The sequence below is a fragment of the Nematolebias whitei genome, chromosome 16, assembly GCF_014905685.2.
Source record: "Nematolebias whitei isolate Nwh7 chromosome 16, NemWhi1, whole genome shotgun sequence".
NCBI classification, from domain to species: Eukaryota; Metazoa; Chordata; class Actinopteri; order Cyprinodontiformes; family Rivulidae; genus Nematolebias; species Nematolebias whitei.
In genome coordinates this window covers 7,326,685-7,348,821 of record NC_056513.1, presented here as the reverse complement: position 1 = coordinate 7,348,821, position 22,137 = coordinate 7,326,685, and the positions used below count along the sequence as shown (strand labels likewise).

General features: G+C 44.1%; 1 protein-coding gene and 1 pseudogene across 1 annotated transcript; one reads left to right on the top strand and one right to left on the bottom strand.

Moving 5' to 3' along the window:
- LOC119422719 overlaps positions 1-2,236 on the bottom strand; it is a 9,275-nt pseudogene extending 7,039 nt beyond the window's left edge.
- A 5,733-nt stretch (positions 2,237-7,969) lies between these two features.
- On the top strand, positions 7,970-21,468 carry LOC119422718 (phosphatidylinositol 5-phosphate 4-kinase type-2 beta). Its single transcript, XM_037690113.1, has 10 exons — positions 7,970-8,589; positions 13,029-13,126; positions 14,830-14,926; positions 15,000-15,152; positions 15,273-15,419; positions 16,602-16,640; positions 16,843-16,956; positions 18,396-18,657; positions 18,748-18,851; positions 20,673-21,468. The coding sequence occupies exons 1-10, from the start codon at positions 8,446-8,448 to the stop codon at positions 20,751-20,753; spliced, it is 1,239 nt and encodes a 412-aa protein (XP_037546041.1). The 5' UTR covers positions 7,970-8,445; the 3' UTR covers positions 20,754-21,468.
- The last annotated feature ends 669 nt before the right edge of the window (positions 21,469-22,137 follow it).

Sequence of the window (22,137 nt, the reverse complement as noted above, 5' to 3'; positions counted from 1 at the left end):
TCCTCCATCAACTGGTCTCCTCAGGTCCTCCAAAACCCCAAAAACTGGTCTCTTCAGGTCCTCCAGAACATCCAACAACCGGTCTCCTCATGTCAGGTTGTTAGGAGATGTTTCTCCTCAGACCTGTGTTGCTGCCATAAATCTACGTAATACTTTTCTTAGTTCAAACGTCTGAAATGTTTTCTTGTTTCGGTTGTGAATAAAAAGTCAGATTCAGTTTTCACTCCGTCTCTACAAACACTGGGTCACAATGTGGTGGTAGTCGCTGATCCTCGTCTCCAACACGCCCTCTGAGCTCCGACTCCTCACGCTTTACAAGTTTAATGGATTCTAGTTGGAAAGTTTCATCGTGAAGACAGAACCGAGGCAGGTTCTGCAGGAAAACTCGGCCCGGTATTTCACGTGTGGCAACAACACACAGGTCGACCTGCCACAACATTACGACCACTGGTGCCACTGAAGCAGTTTAGGACTTTACTGGGTCAGGACCAGAACCTTTTGGGTCCTGTAGTTGCCAAAATAAAATAAAGGTTCTCATTGCTAAAGTTATAAAGACGGGACCAAAAAAAAACTAAATCTGCTCTTTTTTTTTCTTACATTGATGGATATTGTGTTATTAGCTAAAGGCTAGCTAAAAGCAGCCTAACGGTAGCTGGAAGCTAGGAGGTAGCAAAATGGATCCTAAAAGTAAAATGTAGCAAAAAGCTAGTTGAAAGCAAAAGCAGCAGAATGGTATCCAAAATCTAAAGGCAGCAAAACACTAGCTAAAAGCAGCAAAGTGGTAGCTGGAAGCTAGACGTAGCTAACAGCTAGCTAAAAGGTCAGTTGTAAAGGAAAAGTAGCAAAATAGTATCTAAAAGCTAAAGGTAGCAAACAGCCAGCTACAAGCTAAAACTAGCAGTTCGGCTGATATAAGCTAAAAGCAGCATAACAGATAAGGGAGCAAGAAGCTGAAGCTAATTTGAAATAGAATGTTTTTGAAAATAAAGCTAAATGTTTTTTTTTTAAATGTGGACGTTACAACAATCAGAAGTCGGAGCATCCAGCTGCTGAATGAGCCGGCTGTTTTGATGCACGAGCTAAAAAGATTACACGCAGAGAAACAACGGCGCGGACGTTAAATTAGCTTTTACGAACATTTATTTTTCATCAACGGTCCTTAAATCAGAAACGTTAAGAGCAGAATGTGTTTGTTTACCTACACAAACAGCCAAAGTGACTGAAAACAAGCTTGTTTACTGGCAGGTCACATGACTCGAACCTCCAGGTGGTTTCACAGATTCTGCCTTTGTTTACGTTGAGCGCAGACCCGCGTTCCTTTATGAAAATATCTGGAGAACTACCGGAGCGAACCCTTTCTAATGGAACCGTACGGTTAGTTCAGGATAACTTTATTAAGGGTTTAGATTTTACAACCAGGACCTGTAAGGTCCGGTCCAAACCAGACCAGACCAGGTCAGCCTGTCCTGATCGTTTGTTTTGACAGGGGTGGTTCTGTAGCTGGATGGTGTGTATCTCTGGACCTGTTCAATTCTGGTTCTGAACCTGATCAGCAGGTCTGGTTCCGAGCAGATGTTGGACTTACAGGAGTGCAGACACTCCACGATGGTCGTGGCATCGATCAGGTAGCCGGTGCACAGCGGACACGTGAGGAGCGGGTTCAGGTCTGTGATTCTGACCCGGTTCGGCTGCGTCTTCTCCATGGTGACCTGCAGAGGAAGCACATGCACGGATGTTAGGTTCGGAACCATTGTTGTCTACAGCTCGTCCTCGGGACAGCGGCTCGTGAAACCCAGCAGAGACTCGGAGGACCGAACCGAACCCATTACGCTCAGGTCCGGTCCGGTCCAGTGTGTGTGGCGGGGTGGGGGGGGCACAGATCCAGAGCCCAAGCGGCGGGTCCGGTTCCCCCAGGGAGCTCCGCGGTCCGAGCCCACGGTTCGGCCCGGGAGAACCCCCCACCCCCCCGACACCGACCGAGGGTCTGCAGGATCCGGCTGGTACACAAAGCAGCCATCTTAACTCCACTGACAGACAGCGGAGCGGGAGGTTCTGCTGACACCGAGCCGTGCGCGTGCCGTTCTGCGGCGCTTCGGTCCTACCTGGGCCGACCCAAACGTCCCCCCACTCAGCTCCCGGACGATCCCGGATCCGGACCACTTGATAGGATTTGGACAGAACCGAGCGGCGGCGCCAGAAAATGGCTTTTTTCAGCCCCCGTCCGAGGACCGCCCATTTTGGATCACGTGACTTTATTTTGTCGCCTCGCTGCTCGGGCCTGCAGAGTCCTGAGTCTGCAGGCCCGGTTCGTGCTGTGAGCTGGACCCCCCACAGCCGCACAGGCCCGGTCCGCTCACCTTTTAGTCCTAACCCCCCCTGCTGCTGATTTTCAGCCGACAGGTCAAGGACAATCCAGTCCAGCCTGCACCCCCCTGGTGGTCCCAAAGACCCGGTCTGCTTCAGAGGCCCTGCAGGCCTCAGGAGTCCAGGGCCCCAGCCCAGACCAGAAAGGGCCCCAAACCACTGGTTTATGAAAATATGAAAACGTTTGACTCAAAATGGCTTTTTTAAAATAAAAAAGTAAAATAAAAAAAAAATTAAAAATAAAACTTTCTTCTCTAAAACCTGAAAATGTTTTGTTTGTAAAAACTTACAAAACAAGTTTAAACTGTAGAAAGTGATTTAAAGAAATTAAACCTGCTGTGTATTTTACTGACAGCACTCTCAATAAGAGACAGACAGCAGGCCACAAAAATGGGTGTGGTTATTGGCTAGCCCCGCCCACTAAAAGAGGCGGGGCCTGATGTAAACTAACAGGATTTCTGAAAGGGCTTTAGTGTTTTTGACAAGTGTGACCTTGAGTCTGACTGTACAAAAACTTTTAGGATTCAGATCATGTGACATTTCTCCTGTGGTTGCCATGGCGACCACTTTTTCTAAATGGCCACAATTTGACTATGGATGAATTTGAATTATGTTCTTAGTGTCCATTTATTTCTTGTAGAACTATAGAGTGCGACTCCATTGGTTTTCATTAAATAAGCTATTTCAGATGGTGGCCATATTGAACTGACAAAATGGCCTCCGCCAGAATAATGAAATCACTACCCATGTTCATCAACTCGGTGGCTTCCTTAGATAAATAACGTTACTAATTGATTTTTAGTATGAAAATGGTGGATTGCTTTCTCCGGGTTGGGAGTGAGGTTCTGCCTCAAGAGTTCAAGTATCTCTGGGTTTTTTCACGAGTGAGGGAAGAATGGAGCGTGAGATTGACAGACAGAGTGGTGCAGCGTCTGCAGTATTGCGGACTCTGTGCCGGTCTAATGTGGTGAAGGGGGAGCTGAGCTGTAAGGCAAAACTCTCTGTTTTGACCATTCCATACATTCCTACTTCCTACCCTCACCTATGGTCATGAACTTTGCGTAGTGACTGAAAGAATGAGATCGTGGGTACAGGCGGTTGGAACTAGTTTCCTCTACAGAGTCTCCCTTAGAGACAGGATGAGAAGTTCAGTTATCCGGAGAGACTCGGAGTAGAACCGCTGCTCCTCCACATCGAGAGGAGCCAGATGAGGTGGTCCAGGCATCTGGTAAGGATGCTTCCTGGGTGCCTCCCTAGTATGATGACTAAATTTCTGACATTAAATCTGGGGACATTTCCAGCTCGGAGACAAAAAAGAATAAAATGTTATCAAGATGAAGTTAAGAGATGGGGACAGTTACAGTTTCATTTATTTTTTTACATATTTATTCATGTTTAAACAATAAAAATCAAATGTAGCAGCAGGAACGTATCTCTCAACACACACATATCCTAAGAGTAATAAAACAAATAAAGTAATAGTAGTAGTAATAGTAGTACTCTGTCTGAGGAGCCATCAGCCATGGTACCATGGAAGTCAGGATAGAATAACAGCAGAGAAGGTTATGTGCAAATAATAGTAAAGTTTTGTTTTCTTCTTTCAGCTCCTCCCTTGTTCAGGAGTCGCCACAGCGAACTAACTCGCACGAAGACTTGGCGATTGTTTTTATGTCGGATTTCCTTCCTGACACAACCACAGACCACCGAGCTACCACAGCCCTCTGTGTGGAGCACAGAGCTGACATAGGGTTCCCAGGGGAGCAGATGGTGGGGCTTAAGGGCCTTGCTCAAGGGCCCAGGGTGGGGCAGGTGTGGGTGTTTCACCTTTCCCACCCACATTTTGATGTTGTCTGTCAGGGGAGTTGAATCGGCGACCTTCTGATCACAGGCCCACCTTTTCTAACCTTTGCGCCACCACTCCCCGCAGATAATAGTAAAGTGAAATACTTAAAAATAAGAAATAAGACACAATTAGGAAATAGGCTACCTATTCTTTGTATTTGCACTTCCACTAATTTCATGTTGTCACTTGAAAACTGCCTCTAATTATTTAACTAGTTTCCTCCACAGATGAAATGACAAAAATCCTATATTTTAGCTAAATCTATATTTATTTGGAGCGCCAATAGAACAGAAGAAATGCACATTTGAGTAGATCTCAGTTCTTGCTTCATTCAGTTTCTGTCACTGAGTAACTTTCATACGTCCAAACTGAGTAAACAAATACACCTCAGCCCTATTTATTTATTTTTTATTTTTAACTGGGCGAAACATTTCCTACCACGAACCAAACGTTTATCACGACTAGGTTTGGCCCAGTTCAAACAAAATAAACCGGTGCACATGTATGTCACAGGAGAGCTCCCTGTTGATGGTGACAAGTTTGCACTGCGCTTCTTCTTCTTCTTCTGTTTTAAAGGTGGCACACTTGGCTCTTCTTCTTCTCTGTCTGTAACGTTAACAGCAGTGCGACCAGCTACTGTAATAGCTCACGCAACATACTTACTCACTCTTTCTACCCGGCTACTATAATAACATTGTACGCGCAATATTTTTTTTCTCATTCATAAAACGCTAAACTCAGGGACATCTTTAGCCAGGGACAGGTCGTCCAAAACGGGGACTGTGTCTGGAAATTGGGGACATCTGGTCACCTTACTCTCTAGGGAGGTGCTTCGAGCATATCCGACTGGGAGGAGACCCCGGGGAAGACCCAGGACACGCTGGAGAGACTAGTCTCTCTGTTGGCCTGGGAACGCCTTGGGCCCGCCGAGAAGAGATGTTTGGGCCTCCGTGTTCAAGCTGCTGCCCCCGACACCCGATTGATAATGTTGATGGATGGAGACTAAAATGGCGGCCATGGCGCTGACATCTTTTATACTTTTTATCTTGTCTACAGGGTAACTAAACAACTGAAGCAATACTTGTCTGTGTTTGTGTTTGATTTGGAAACCAGCACGGTGGGTTAGCGGTTTTAGCCTTCAGGCCTAGGCCTCCCTCGAATCAGATCTGAGATCTCAGTGGGAATCAAATACATGTTGATAAATATTTCATCAAAGTTCATGTTCAATAATCCAGGTAAAAAATTCATCAAAGTTAAGTCAGGTCCTCTGCGTTTTGTTGAAACGTTTCGTCTTTCATCCAAAAAACTTGGCCAGTATGAGTAGCCACAACAAACTCAGTCTTGTAAACAGTACCTTCACATAGTGGGTCGACCAGTTAGATGGTTCTCAGATGGTTTCTGGATCTGGTTGGAATGTCATCCATGTGGCCAGAGTGGCCCATCTGTTAATTAGATTACCAAAAACCTTAACAAACCCTTACTGTGAGGTGCGATAGGTCAATCTGCATATCTCTGTATGTATGTATCTTACTCAGCTTTATATCTCGAACCCCACACTCCCTGTTCTTTGAACTGAGAAAGCTTCTCGGATGAGAAGCGGAACGTCTTCTGTTATAAATAAAGTCCAGTTGTTTTTGTCTTGAACTTTTTTGAAATCTCAGACGGTTTCTGACAGTTTGATTGTGCAAACCGATTGTTGCAGCAGCTGTAGTGGCTGGCCTCAGACCATCTTGGAGGTGGACACGCTGGACGTGGAGGTCCTGGGCTGTTGTGGTTACACGTGGCCTGTGGTTGTGAAATGGCTTTAGAGATGGCTTATTGTAGAGAAATGAACAGCTCCCTCAAAACTTGCTGTGTGATTAAACTGCACATTTTAGAGTGGCCTTTTATTGTGGTCAGCCTAAGGCCCACCTGTGCAATAATCATGCTGTCTAATCAGCACCTTGATATGCCACACCTGTCAGGTGGAGTCATTCATTCATTCAACCTTTATTTATACAGGTTAGTCTCAAGGACTCATTTAGAGAGACCTGTTTGGATGGATTAGGTTGGCAAAGAATTGCTCACGCAGATTTACACACGTTAGTGAACAATGTTTGAGAGAAAAAGGTCTTTGAGTGTATAGAAAAAGTATTAGATCTTTGAATTCAGCTCATAAAAAATGGAAGCAAAAACAAAAGTCTTGATTATAATTTTGTTCAGTGTATTCATTTAGCTTTAGCTTCAAGTCAGGGCTACAATGGAGTTGCAGTTCTTGCTAACATCCAGGAGATGGAGGTCTTGGTTTCTGGTCATTGAGACTGTGTATGGGTTCACATTTTTATTTATATATATTTGAGTATTTATTGAAAGAAAACCAACCAGTACAATAAAATGCAGTAAAGTAATAACAGCCACCAGGGGGTTACAAACATTGAGACAATACTTTACAATAACATATTACATAAATACATTTAAAGACAGCACATAAGGTGCAAGTTTTAATGGTCTTCGGTGGAATATTTAATAGTTTTCATATATTACTTGACCTCATTTTTAAAAATGTAGATAAGTGGTTTTTGATTAGTGTAACGGCATTTGTGAATATGCCATGCATTAGGCTAGGTATATAAGATTAATAATATAGAATAGTTTTTTGTTTTTTTTTGTCAATGAAGCCAAACAATACATGTTCAAAGCAAAGGCAATCTGGCTCAATCAAAGCAGAGATCAAAATGCAAATACTTTTCCAAAATTGAGTTGAGCAGGGTCAAGACCCAAATAAATGAAAAACATCTGATGGGTTTCCTTCACAAAAAGAGCAAAATTATATTTATATCCTTATTAAACTGTTGTGAATAGAGCTTGGATGGGTAAAATCTGTGAATAATTTTAAATTATACTTCTCTTACTTTATTATTTATCATGTATCTGGTTGGTGAAGTCCAAATCCTTTTCCAGTTAAGGTTATTAATAAAGCTGTTCCAATAAGGTACCACATATGGAGTTGACGCAACGCATTTCTGAAATAGTGAGCGTATACGACGTTTGCTATTATGAGTTGAAGAGAAGCAGATTTTACCAATTTCAAGTTTAGTTGGATCAACGGGTAATAGTGTTGGATTCTGTCCTGCTGTACTTCTAAATAAAATAATTACTCCAGTAGGGACTGCATTTATTGCAATATTACATTTGTTAATAGGGATCATAATGTTATATTTTATGACATATTCTTGATATGACATTAATGATCCATCAGGGTTGAGCAACTGACGAGCTAAAACTATGCTGTTGTGAGTAAACCAGTTAGGGTAAAATAAGGATTTGTTTTTCATGTAAGATATCTTTATTGTTCCAAGTATAATATCTGTGTGGGGAGAAATTATCCTTGTAAATCAACGACCAAGAGTGAAGCATCTGTTTATGAAAAGTGGATAGTTTTGAATGGACTTTCTCAACATTATCAGAGTCTCTTTATTGTCGTTGAAACGAGATTATGTACAAAGGGTCCCAGTTACATCCAACAATAAAATATAAAAGAAAAAGAGTAATAAGATCTAAGATAAGAAATAAGAAAAACATCAACTAAATATACACAAAGCACTAATAGCATAAAAACAACACTATATTATATTATAATACTACTAATACTATATTATAATTGCAAAATAAAAAGAAATTTAGGCCTCCTAGGGAAAATAAAGTTTGGTATTTGTATGTGTTCGCATTAGCCAATCGGTGTTTCAGACCCGCCCACTTCCGGTCCCGCCCCGTTCCGCAGCCAGGGGCTCTGTCGAAATAAAACGGGAACCCCTTCAGTTCTTCCTTCGGCCTGTTGGAGGTGTGGAGCGGACGCCATCTTGAGGGCACCCTAAATGCCTCGTTTGTCTGGCGGGCGGCTGATCACCGTCTCCGGCGCATCATGAGGGGATCATCTACTTCCAAATAAAACAGCACCGCCACAGTTTTAGGTTGCAGGCTTCCGGGGAGGACTAAGACGAGCCGCCCGGTGACAGTCCATCATCCCTGCGGGTTGGTTTTAACCGAAGGCGGCTCCGCTGTGGCCCGATGGCTGGCTAGCCGCTCGGGAGGAGGAAGGGTGGTGACGGCGCAAAATGCTCCGCCGCTGACTCCCCGACAGCACGAATCATCCAACGCGCAGGCTCGCCGACAGTTGGACGGCCGACCACGATGAGCCCGTAGATTAAACCGTTGACACGTCGTCGAGTTTGTTCCGGTTTGTGTTGAGAGCGAGCATCATGTCATCCAACAGCACCAGCGCGGCGGCCGTCAGCGCCAGCAAAACCAAGACGAAAAAGAAGCATTTTATAGGACAGAAGGTGAAGTTGTTCCGTGCGAGCGAGCCCATCCTCAGCGTGTTGATGTGGGGTGTCAACCACACGGTAAACGCTCCCTCCACCTCCTTTTCCCCGCTTGTGTTTTGCTTTTAGCTGCCTCGTTAGCCAGCTGCTTTCATCTGTCAAACGCTCGTGCATTCTTATTTGTCCGTGGATGTTGGTGTTCACGCGTGTGCTCGTGCCGGTCGCTGCTGTGCTGGTTTCCAGTGAGCTGCAGTGGTTTTTTTATTGGGACTTTGCTGCATTTTTTTTTTTTTTCTTTTTGCGACGATGAAGTTCGCTTCCGATTCGGCCCAAGTTTAAAATATCCGTTTAGCTTCTTTTTGGTACCGACTCCACCTCAAAACAAGTCCAGATGAAAATGCGCACCCAGAGGCTGTATTTGGACCGTGTTCTAGGCTGGTGTGGGCTCAGAAAGCGTGCTAGTGGTACCGGTTAGGAATCCGTTAATGCGAAGCCAACTTCGACCTGCAGGAGCCTCAGAAAATCTGTAGGATCTATGGATTATAAATCATCTGTGCACAGGGCTGGATAATCTGCTGCCATCTCAGATTATGGGTTATGAAGGGCTTTTCATTGCTGATGCGAGCTGCAGCTCTTGTTGCAGGCTCGCTGTGGTTGGGATGTGACAGACACATCTTCATTATAAAAACCTGCTCAGATATTTCGTGCAGGTAGCTCCACCATCCATTTGCTGCACTTCATTCCGTTACATCATTTTACTATAAATAGAGCAGGAAAAGAATCTCACATTCACATTTGGCTGATGCTTCTTGTTGCTATGAAAAGCTCTGCGAGAGGCAGGTTGGACCCTGGATGATGGATGGGTTGGGTTGCACGAGCAGTTTGGATCTGGCCTGACGTGCAGTAACTGTTGCACTCTTGCACAGATCGACGGATGCGTGAAGAACCGCATCTTAGGCCAGATTACTGAGCAGACTTATTTAAAGAGGGTCTTCCTGGCTTTCATTCAGATTTAAAATATAACGACCAGAACAGAGTTGGGACACTGTAAGGTGTAATAATAATAAATAAATAAAAAACAAATGATTTGTAAATCTCGTAACTCCATATTTTATTCACAGTAAAACACGAGACCAGTTGTTGATGGAGGTTTCCAGCTGTGTTACAGTCCTGGACGGGAGCAGATGTTTTAAAACCTGTAGATGTATTCCTGCACTGATGGAGCCTTTCCAGATAAGCTGCTCATGCCAGAGGCACTAATGCACCCCCATACCATCAGAGAGGCAGGCTTTTCAACTGTGAGCTGATAACAGACTGGATGGTCCCGCTTTTATCTTTGCTGCAGTTATTTTCGACTAGAACTTCAGATTTGGATCTGTCTGTTGTCAGAACAGTTCTGGACTTCACCTCAGTCCATTTTAAGCGGCAGCCGTTCTGGATGGTGTTCACATCTAGCTTCTTTGCCTGATAGAGCTTTAAGCAGCATTTGTAGATGAGCTGTGTTTACAAAGATCTGTGGAAGTGTTCCTGAGCCCAGAACCAGACCTGGTTTTACTGCAGGAGCCCCGAGCGCCTGAAGATCACGACCTTCATCCTCGTCCTTTGAGCTCAGATTTCTACGAATTCTTCTAATCTGGTGGTGAGATTATGAACTGGAGATGATGGAGATCAAGTCTTTGTTGGTGATGAAACAATAAAACGAGACACAAAATGACCATTAAAAAAACTTCAAAAGGCTTAAATAAGATGAAAAAACTCAAAGTTGAAGAAATAAACCTTTCTGTTAAAGAATAAACGTTTAAATTAAGACATCGGTTAAAGACTCTGAACAGATTAAATTATGTTTGTTTTGTTTCCAGTCGAGTCGCGTGTCTTTTTATTTATGCGGCTGAAGACGACCCAGTTTATTGATTTCAATACGTTTTATTTAGCGTTCCCTGTTTTGAATTGAGGTTCGGGGAACCGGGTTTGGGTCGGCGGAACTGACGGAGTTCCAGCGAGCAGAAGTTTGAAAACGCGTCGCTGCTTGGGAGGACGTAGCGTCGAGTCGCAAAACGAGCGTTTCTGACTCTTCGCGTTCAGATTTTGGGCCCGTTGGGCCTTAAAGTGAGGCTGCTGCTGTTCTTCACCCACGAAATAAAGATTCAATCAAAACTTATGTCATATTTATTAAACAAGTGTTCCTCACTCTCTGTGTGGACTTCAGGGTCGGAGAGTCTGCTGGATCAGAACATGAATGTTTGTACTTGAACTATAATTTATTGCTCACTCATTGTGAAATATTGTTCAGCTTCATATTTAACTATAAAAACTTGTTTTCATGCAGCGTCTCTGCTGTCAGACCTCCAGTTTTCTCTCAAACCCCCGCTGAGTGCACACCCAAACTCCTCGGCTTCCATTGTAGTTGAGCTTCAAAACAGGAAGTTGTAACTTCTCATTTCTCCCACATAAAACACTGGAGACGCGAAACACGACATGAACCATGACCGAACACTTCTGCCACTGTTAATTCAGGAATATTCCCAAAATAACATTTAGTTTTCACACAGTGACTGAAGTTTCCACTCTGTGTCTGCCTGTCTTATTCAGAGTGCGTTCTTTTCATTGTAGATTCTGACAAAAGGAAGTCCTGAAGTTTAGAAAAGGAAGTTTCAGAAACATTCTGGTTCTTTTCCTTGCTTCCACTGATGCGATAATGTCTTTAAATGTTATTTTTATGGGGTTTTTTTCTTCTTCTGGTTTTGAGATTTCACAATCGGACCACACACGAGGCCCTAACCGGGTCAGTAGTCCGCTGCTCAGAGGAGCGTCGTCCCGTTAGAGGAGGCGGCGCTGCAGATGAAGCGTTCCCGAGGCTTGAAGGCAGCAGCCGACGAAGCGTTTCCTGCTGCAGCGTCTTTGGTATTCAGCGGCCGATCTTCGGCTGTGTGGGCGCAGCGCGGAGATCTGGGGTGTGGGCGTCGCCCTCTTCTCGATGCATTTTTAATATTGTGACGCTGCAGTTTAGGAACGATGCTGTTGACAACACAACTCGGTTTTCACAAAAGTCTTTTGGAAAATGGTTGTTTATGTAGAAATAAAGGTTAAAATAGTCACTTCCTCCTCTGTTGGAGGTTATTTTCCTCAAATATTCTCACTGGGACTCTGATGACGTCCGTTTGTCGACTTGTTTTTGGGGATTCCAGTGATCCGTGACGGTTTCTCTGAAGTTTAGACGAGTCTGGATGCGTTTCTGTAAACATCAGTATGGACAATAAAACTCTCTATTTTGGTCCGATCCTTAATCGGTGGTTCTGGTAAAGTCCTGAAACATCGAGTCTGAGGAACAGAGTGGTGTTGATGGTAGTCACGGCCTTGGGTGGGAAACGTATGGCCCGAGGGCCAAAAGTGGCCCTTGGACAATCTCCATCCGGCCCCCAAAATTCTTAATTGAAAAGAAAACTTTTTAAAAAAGTTGATGAGAACTTCCAATTTTTATGAATTAAACTTAATGAAGTTTAAATTGAACACTTTAAGGAAAATGCTAAACCTTTTTTGTGTTTACGGAATCTTAACGATGCCAAAACTCAAACGTATAACTTTTATTTTTTCCATATTTAGGCAAGTATATTCTCACAAGATCCATTTTACAGTCTGCTATTTCTACAGTGTACTGGGGAGACATGTTTTTATTGAACAGGCTAACAAGCCACAACAAGAAAACGCCTGAAAATAAAAATTGAACGTCTAAATAAAAATGTATTTTGCAATTCTCTATGCGGCCCTTTGTTTACGTTAAGTACAGTAGCTGAGAGTGATCCCCAACACACATCCTGAGCACTGATGGTCTGAGCTATGTTGCTTTGACCCTCCTGCTGTCCTTGGGTCAAAATGACCCCCGAGGCCTCGTTTTTTACAGTTGAAACCTCATAAATTGCTGCATGAACTAATGAGGTCTACAGCTGATTGACTTCTTCTTCAACCCAATTCAAGATGGCTGCCACAGCTAACCAGCTTCAGCAAATACAAACTGTAATTCGGTCAGTTTGACAGATGTTGAGCTATGGTTCGGCGCGGTCGGAGCTGTTATTTTTAACTTTCAGAACCGTCGGACTCACTTGTTCCTCTGGTAGGACTGTTTGGACAAACTGATGAGCTCATCTGTGTTGAACATCCGCTTCCAGGACTCAGTTTTCTCCGTATAAAACCCCCCATCTCATCGGAGTTCAGAGAAAAGAACTCGCCGTTAACCAAAAACAAGGAGCAGAACAGACAGTTCTGTTCAGAGCAGGCGGTGCTCACGTTTGAAAAGTCCCGGAACGAGCTTATAAACGATAACTTGAAGAGTTTTGGCTGATCTGAGAGGAAAAGGGTTAAAATTTTACACGTTTGGACTCCACAGTCTGCTGCTGATCGACATTAGCCCACTCAAAAATGACAGAAACTCAGAAAAATCTAGCTAAACCACCGTTTTGTTTGACTGCAATCGTGAAAACAATAAATAATTGACTTTTGTTGTGTTTGTCTTGTGTCTCCTCCAGATTAATGAGTTAAGTAATGTGCCTGTACCCGTTATGCTGATGCCAGATGACTTTAAAGCCTACAGTAAGATCAAAGTGGACAACCACCTATTTAACAAGTAAGTCCATCAAAAATAACCATCTGAATTTGAACACAAACATCACGGACAACAAAATAAAGAAAAGATGTCAGTCATTTAATATTCTACCACATACACATAGTCGTGTCACGGAGACAACAGGTCCAGAAGAAAAACCCAGACCTCCCTCTCCTCAGAGTTTGGAGTCTCTTCATAGTGGGCCGTGCCAGGAAAACCTCCAAATGGAGGCGTCCTGATCAGATTAACCTCCTCAGTTGACTCCTTTCGATGCAGAGGAGCAGCACCTCTACTCTGAGCTCCCCCATGATGATGGCACTCCTCACCCTCTCTAAGGCTGAGACACCCCCCCCCCCCCCCCCATGTAGGAAGCCCATTTCAGCTGCTTGGATCCAGGATCTGGTTCTTTGGGTTCTTATCTAAACCTCATGACCACAGAGGATGGTTTAAACTTAGACAGACCAGAAAATCCAGAGCTTTGCCTATCGACACAGCTCTTTCCAACTGGAGCAACACCCTCGTTACTGAGGACGAATACCTGTTGACATCCGTCATGCTTTTATTTTGTTGGGTGAACCATCTTTGGATCCTGACTACCCAACCAGCTGACTCTGGGTTGGTCAGATACAGAGAAGTTGCTCTTAAGTGGCTGAAAAACGCACAATAAAAGAGGCGTCGTAAAAAGGACTTGTCTAGAACAGTTTACTCCAGACCGTCAAGGGAAAGGCACCGCCCATCTAGGCCGTGATAACCTGACCTTCATCCACAGGAAAACATCAGGAGGAAGATTTAAATAATATAAATGGTGGGAGGAGAGCGATCACCTGGTCTCCAATTGTTGGTCGAAAACCTCTCGTCGTTTATTCATTCCTGTTAACAGATTTGTGGAAATGAGTGTGACGACGACTCCTGAAGCTGTGTACGCTTGGAAGCTTTCAGGCTCTGTTTTTGGACAGAAGCCTGAATCAGTCAGATGCTTCATGGGTGAAAACTGCTTTAAAACGGCTAAAATAAACTTAAACTTTCAGTCAATCTTTATAAATGTTAACGTCAAAGTTCGGCTGTTGTAGCTTCTACAGCATTTGGCGCCCAGTGTGGGGCTCGAACCCCCTGAGTTTAAGAGTCTCACATTCTACTGACTAAGATAGCCAGATCGTGTAAAAGCTTTCATGCTGTAAATGTCAGCCTGGCATAGTTTCACTGATTTCGTAGGACGCAGACATCAGAAATAAACCCAACATCCATCAGCAAACGTCTTTTGTTCCTCCTTTATTGTCTTCCGTCCCAGAGCGGAAAAGACAAATTGAAATTACCGTCCATCCATCCGTTTGTGCACATTGTGAGCATGAAAACTTGGAAAAATAATTGAGGTACCAACTTCCATTTTAGTGTGTGGCTACAGTTAGGCATAAGAAAGGTTCCTTTTCATAACTGGGTTGCCAGGTCAAAATCCAAGATGGCTGTCACCATATATGTATGTCTGTTAAGCTTGTGAACTAGATAACTTGGTGGTGGGGGGAAGCAACGCACCAACTTCCATTTTGGTGTGTGGCTGCATAGGTGTAAGAAAGATTGCAAAAATTGGGTTGCTAAGTTGAAATCCTTATGTCCAAAACTTAAAACATTCACTGTTCAGATCCCTCAGCGACTGGGAGCTTCAGTGGTTTTGTTTCGTAAGGAACCCCTGAGTGTCTGTTTGTAACATTCTGTCTCTTCCCCGTCAGAGAAAACCTCCCGAGTCGCTTTAAGTTCAAGGAGTACTGTCCCATGGTGTTCAGGAACCTGAGGGAGCGCTTCTGCATCGACGACCAGGACTACCAGGTGAACTCCCTGTTCTTCACAGAAACATGAATAAAATACAGAACCAGGATAAATGTTGTGTTTTCTCCAACAGAACTCTCTGACCCGGAGCGCCCCTCTCAACAGCGACGCCCAGGGTCGCTTCGGGAACCGCTTCCTGACGAGCTACGACCACCGCTTCGTCATCAAGACTGTGTCCAGTGAGGACATTGCTGAGATGCACAACATCTTAAAGAAATATCACCAGGTAGAGCCGGAACCACTGCCGGCGTAAAAAGCATAAAAGCAATGAAGAATCAGAGTTTTAATCTGTTTTTTTCTGTCTGAATATTTCTCCCTCCCACACGCCTCCTCCGGTTGTTTCCAGTTTATTGTGGAGTGTCATGGCAACACGCTGCTGCCTCAGTTCCTGGGCATGTACCGGCTAACGGTGGACGGAGTGGAGACGTACATGGTGGTGACTCGGAACGTCTTCAGCCATCGCCTCACTGTGCACCGCAAGTATGACCTGAAGGTTCGTGACGCCAGAAAACCCTAGAGCTGATTTAGCAGCTGCTCAACTCTTCAAAGGTCAATTAAATCCTGAAAAACAGGTCGGACGACTCCGAAACGGGTCAGATCACTTTATCATCGGTCCTTAAAGGTGCTGGAATGAAAGTCTTTACAGTAACCTCACTTTAATACAGCCCGGGGGGAAAAACAGAGACTCCGCCCTCTTTTAGGCTCGGAGTTTTTAAATTTATTCAAATCCAGCATCAAGTGCACAAAAACAGAAAACAAATCAAATCCTGCTGCTTCCACAGAATCTCATCAGCTGTTCGTCATCTGCAGCTTCTGCTGCTCTCAGCATACAGATGTGTTAAAACAACACCAAGGTGGAAAGACATCAGCAAGGACCTTAGGAAAGCAGCTGTGGCTACCTTTCAGTCTGAGATGAGTCCAAGGTAACTTTCAGAGAGAAAGATTATTCAAGTGGAAAACATCACCCTGAAGGTCAGACCGTGCAGTCAGCTTGTCAAAGGTCACAACCTCTTCTCTCTAAAAACAACATGGCAGCATGATTTCTGGACCAGAACCAGACCAGAGGACAGATGTTTACCCAGAATACACTGCAGCAGACAGCCCCTCCCAGCTGTCAGCACGGTGGTGGAGGGCTCATGGTTTGGGCTCCTGTCAGTCTCTGAGTGGACTATGAACTCCTCTGTGGACCAAATAGTTCTGGAGTCCCAACAGCTGAAGCTGGAACCAAACTGGGTCCAACAGGACCATGGTCCCAAACACAGCAGCTGATCTACAACAGAACGAGTCAGACAGAACAGAACCGAGGTCCAGTCAGAGTCCAGTCTGCAAACCTCAGTGAACCAAAGCAGCGTTGGATAGAAGAGTGGGCCACAGTTCCTCCACAACCATAATTCAGTCTAATTTAAAACGAAGGTTTGACGTCTTTAATGTGACTCAACTTCTTATCTCACAATAAACACATAATTTACTTCAGAGAGATGCGGCTGTAAATATTCAGGACGTTCTAAAACCTCGTCACTAAAATAAACTGTGGGCTAGAGAACGAATTTTATCAGCACTTCCTGTTCTCCGACGACGAGAACGTTAAATTCTGACGGTTTAACGAGTAAAAACAGCAAACGCTGCTTCTGATTCGTCTTCTGCTGCTTTTCATTCTATTTTTCTTTTCTTTTAGGGTTCTACGGTCTCCAGAGAAGCCAGCGACAAGGAGAAGGTGAGTCTCTCCTCTGCTGACGCAAACAAATGAAAATAAACACCGAAGTCCACCCGTCAGCTGAAAGACCTGCGGCCTCATACGCGCCGAGTTTTATTTCAAGTTTTTGTGTCTCTAAAGTGCAACAAATGAGAATAAAATAAAAATCATCTGGCTGTAGAGGCAGAGCTGACATAAAACTAAAGTAGAAATGTCCCTTCAGGCCAAAGAACTTCCCACTTTTAAAGACAACGACTTCCTGAATGAAGGACACAAGCTGCAGATAGGAGACGACAACAAGAAGTACTTTTTGGAGAAGTTAAAGCGGGACGTGGAGGTAAGAAGCACTTCCTGTTTGTGTTTACAAAGCATCTCTGCTCCGTCACGTTTCAGCTGTTTTTGTAAATTAGTCTCTAAACTGCTCGTTTTTTTTAATTATTTCTGTCCGTCGTCGTGGAGCAAAGTGGACAATTGGAAAATCCTGTCCATTTATCCGTCTTATATATGTATACCGACAACCCCTAGCATTTGAGGAAACTGCTTTCTAGTTTTTATATTGCTTGAAATAAAGTTTAAATGTTTGAGGTGTCCTAAGATTAATCTATGGGGGCCATGGCCACCCCCTGGCTCCGCCCCTGCTGATGGATAAAACGTCTTCCTCCATTTTTGAGCCGCTCGTACAACAAACATTTGTTGCACCTTTGATATTTGATTCTGCAAATTTTCTCTCCATGCAAATACATCGAAAGACCCCGTTTTCCTTTTTCTAACTATTAAATAACGGGAGCCCCAAACGTCTTTCTCCACTGCCCCCGCGCCACATTCTTTTGTCTAAAAATCACTTCCTTGTTGTGCAGTCATGTGACTTACTAAGCTAATTTTTCTTCTTACTAAAATGTAACCGCTAATAAACTCTTAAAGAGCAGGTCGTTAAACATCAGCCATGTATCCACGAACAATAAATACGCCCGAAAGGAACGATTAATGGCGTCCGCAGAGAGAACGGGTCATTTGCTCACGTCGCCATAGAAACGTGCAAACAAAATCCGTTGCCGCCCCACTGAAGATTTTAAACGTTTCGGTCTCCAGGGTGACTAACGGCGAGGAAGCGTCGGTGCACATCAAATATGGGTCAGGTGTTCGTCAGTCTGGAGCAGCTGAATCTGTAAATGAATAAAGTTAACGAGCAGAAGTAACTAAATACTAAATAAAAACAAAAATATTTGATTTATTGTATTTCAATGTAAAATATGAGCTTCTGAAATGATCAACAGATTTATTATTCCTACTAATTAGAGAAATATTACTGCTGCCGTCTACAAAAAGTTCAAATTTCTAGTATCTTAAGTGTTATTCAGTGTTTTTATTTGTTTATTTACTAAAAACTTCTCAGATCTTTGCATGGTGGTGCAGTGTGTTTGTAAAAGTTCAAGAATTTAGGACCAAAAGATTAAAAACAGCAGATGAACAATATCTGACGTCTTTAAAGAAGCAAGAAAAAGAAACCAAATTAAAAAAAATAAAAAAAATCAAACGTCCAGTTTGTCAAACTTTGGTCCGTTTTAAAGATTAAAATGAAGAAACTGGCAACAAAATGTCTAAAGAGTCCAATCCAAGTTTTACTGTGGTTCACCCCTTGAGTTTAGTTTCTCCTCAGTGAGTCAGAAATGAACAAGAACAACTTTTCAAACAAGGATTGAAAATGTTTGAAAAGCAGCTGAAGTCCTCAGGGATGCTCGGGCGAACGACGTCAAAGCCTGAAATGTTTTGTTTCAGTTCCTGGCCACGCTGAAGATCATGGACTACAGCCTCCTGGTGGGCATCCATGATGTGGAGCGGGCCGAGCAGGAGGAGATGGACGTGGAGGGCGTGGGAGAAGAGGAGGACCTGGAGAACGACGGGATGGGAGGAGGCGTGCTGACGGGCTCCTTCGGCACGCCCCCCGACAGTCCCGGAAACCCGCTCAACTGCGGCGGCTTCTTCGGCCCCGGGGAGTTCGACTCCTCCGTGGACGTTTACGCAATCAAGAGCCACGACGGTGAGCGGGAGCGTCTGACTCCTCCGCCTCGTCCCGTTGGTTTGTTTTGGGTTCACGTGAACAGGAAGTGATTGTTGTTGTTTGTTCCAGGTGCTGGGAAGAAGGAGGTTTACTTCATGGCTATCATCGACATCTTCACGCACTACGACGCGAAGAAAAAAGCTGCACACGCTGCCAAAACTGTGAAACACGGGGTCAGTGAAAACACGACACGTTATTTGGTGTTTAATCTGTTCCGGTGACTAACTGAGACGTCTCAAAAACTGTTTTTGTCCCCCATCGCAAAAAAAAAAGGAGTGTGTGGGGATCCTCTCGTCTGTGTACATCGGGAGCGTGATTAATAAAAGAGGTAACAACTTCCGTTTTGGTGGGTTCCTCGATCTAGACCTGACAAAGGTTCCTTTCAAAACTGAGTTGCCACATCGAAATCCAAGATGGCTGCCGCCAGACACGTATGTGAGCTGGATAACTTTAAGAATCAATGAACCGACCTCCATTTTGGGGTGTGGCTGCAGCTAGACGTAGAAAAGTTCGCCATCAAAAATCATGTTGTCACAACAAAATCCAAGATGGCCACCTCTAAATAAATAAATGGAGTCGAGACCACCGCTGGTCAGAGCCGGTTAACTGGGTCCATTTGGTCCAGATCAGAGCTGCCAGGTGGATACGGGACGTCTTTTCTTGGCTGCGGGTTTTTCAACAAAAGCTTCGTCTGTCTCGTTTCACGTTCTGACGCGTTCTCCACGTCGAAATCAAAGATGACTGAAAAGTTCAAACCAGTTTTTCTCGACTTCAGACTCGGTCGTCATGAGAAGTTCGGACCAAAGAAAGTTTGGTCGATTTTAAAGTAAAACGAGAAGAGATAAAAAGCTGTTTCCAACAGAACCTCCAGACCCCGGCCCGTTCAGAGAACGTAGATCTGGAGCTGCAGACCATCAGTTCCCTCTCTGCTCGACGTTCTCCCCCCCACCTCTAATTCTACAAACGTTTCTCCGTCTGGACCGACGTCCAGCTCCAGATTTGTCGACTCGATGAAATCTGTTTTTAGATCAAACTAAAAGTTCACCCTGAGCTGCTGGAAGCCGTTTGCTCCGGTAGTTTTTCGGGTACGAGCTCGACACAAACGATTCTGTCTGCAAGTTTTACTCAACAAATCTGACCAGAACCGTCGGACTTCTGTGACCCAGAAGTCTTCTGTCGGCTTGTTTACAGTCCCTTCGGCTGTTTCTGTAGGTAAACAACTGCAGGGTGCAAGTTTAGCAGATTAAACAAAAATAATAATTTTTTTAAATTGGGTTTTGTTTTGTACCGTCGATGACGATGAGTAAAACGCGCTGACTGAATAACATTTTGTTCTTCGTTCCCGGCAGAACCGGACTGAACGTAGTTTTTTAAAGAATCGAGCAGGACCAGGTCTGCTTCTAAAGTCCAGATGTGGACCCAGCTGGTCCTGCTGTGGACTCGCATAATGACCGGTGCTCGTTAAGTTAACACGCCGGCTCACTGGGCTCGGTCTATTTAATGGAGTCTAACAGAAAGAAACCAGTTTTTATGTTGGATTTGCACGAAGCGTCCAGAAAGTTTTTATTAAGATCGGCTCAGAAACAAAGCTTTTGTAGCTGGAAAGGATTCACGAACTCTCCGGGTTCTATCTGAAGATGACGTAAAAATGATCCAGTTTTTTTTAAACATCGGTGAGTTTTTGTTCTTATTTTGAGCCCGTTGGATCTCACTGGGCTGCGACTGCCAGACGCTCGAAATCACCAGAAAAATCATCAAATCGTCCGTTTTAGCTCAGCTTCAGGTTCTGACCCGCGGCCGGTTGCGTGCTCACATCTAGCAGAGCTGTTGTAAACCGTGCACGTTGCCATCCATCCTCTGGTTCTGGACTCGAGGTCCAGACATCTCTCCACAGCCTCCTCTTCCAGCTTCAAAGGACGGTCCTGATGCTGCTGGACAGACGTCAGATGTTTGTTTTGATCTCATTTGTCTTGTTTTTGTGTGTTTGTCTCCAGGCGGGGGCCGAGATCTCCACGGTGAACCCGGAGCAGTACTCCAAAAGATTCTACGAGTTCATGTCCAACATCTTGTTATAGACTCATCCTCCAGTTGTCGTGTCCAACGTCTCTCCTCTGTGTCCCGTCTTTGTACAAACAAGCGTCCAGTTTGGTCCCCTGAAGGAGGGACGAGTCGAGCCTGTTACACCCCCCACCCCCCACCCCCCTCCTGGTTTTTGGACCCGTCCCTTCTGTGTCCGCCTCGTCGCTCCTCACGCCAGCACGAACTGTCTCACTAATGCCTTGAACCAGTTTCAGCTTCAGCAGCTTCCGGTCCGTCACCAGAGTCTCCTCGGTTTTTATTTTCAGTCCACACAGAAGCCGAACAGCCCGAATGCACGGCGGCCGCAGGATTCAAACCCGCCACCTGCCGGGAAGTTGGGGATTAACACATTAATACGTGACTAACAGTGATTAACGAACGCAGACGTGAAAATGCATGGCTGCCGCCTCGTCGAACCACTGAAGCATCCGAGTGTTAAACAAACGTCGATGTTCGAATGTTGCCACAACGTTTCTGGATGTCTTCAACTTTCCACCACCGGTGGACGTTGGAGTGAAAAAAATAAAGGTTTCATGTTTTGGGGGGGTGGGGGGTGTTCTGCAGCAAATACCTGTTTTATTACCATAAGGATCATTTTTATATCTTGTTTACATTAATGTAGCAATTTTGTGTTTGTATACAGTATTGTTTTGTTACCAACAGACATTAGGAAAAAAAGGTTACTTGAAAATGATTCATTGCAAAATAATAAAGGGAGTTTTATCTCGTTCAGTCGACGTGTTTTTTATTCACTAAATAATATACTAAAACCAATGATAAAATCTGTGATAAAATCAACTAAAATCTGTGATAAAATCAACTAAAATCAATGATACAATCAACTAAATGAACTCTTCTGAAGGACTTTACTGAAATTAGCTGAAAAAGGTCAAGTTGAGCTAAAAAAGCAAAAACAACTAAAGCAGGTTTGTTGAACTGGCGGCCCGCGGGCCACTTCGGCCCACAGGTGACTTTAGTCTGGCCCAATGAGTTCATTTAAATTTTATTGCTTTCTGTTTATTGCATTTATGAATCAATGCAACAAAATACATTTTAAAGGTAACAGATTGTAATAGTTTATTTATATGACTAGGCCTGTTGCAATAAATCAATCGCATGATAAATGAAAATTAACCTCATTTTCATTTATCGGCTTGATCGTTTCTTCGTGTCGCTCTTTCTACTGAAGACACTGGATGACAAAAGGCTCAACTCCGCTGCTCTTCACTGACCTTTCTATTTTCTCATTAAAATCTGTTTTATCCGTACAAAATCGCATTTTTAGATCGTTAAAAGCAGCTAAGCTGAGAAGCTAAGCTAATAGGATGACCTCGAGGAAAAAAACTGTTTTGTCGAGACTCCAAAATTCACGGTTGAAAC

What these genes read in the sequence shown, in the direction of transcription:
- LOC119422718 (XM_037690113.1), top strand. Translation starts at nt 8,446, where the DNA reads ATGTCATCCAACAGCACCAGCGCGGCGGCCGTCAGCGCCAGCAAAACC. An exon ending in AAGCCAGCGACAAGGAGAAG is followed by an intron (nt 16,641 to 16,842) that starts GTGAGTCTCTCC and finishes ATGTCCCTTCAG; the next exon opens with GCCAAAGAACTTCCCACTTT. An exon ending in AGTTAAAGCGGGACGTGGAG is followed by an intron (nt 16,957 to 18,395) that starts GTAAGAAGCACT and finishes GTTTTGTTTCAG; the next exon opens with TTCCTGGCCACGCTGAAGAT.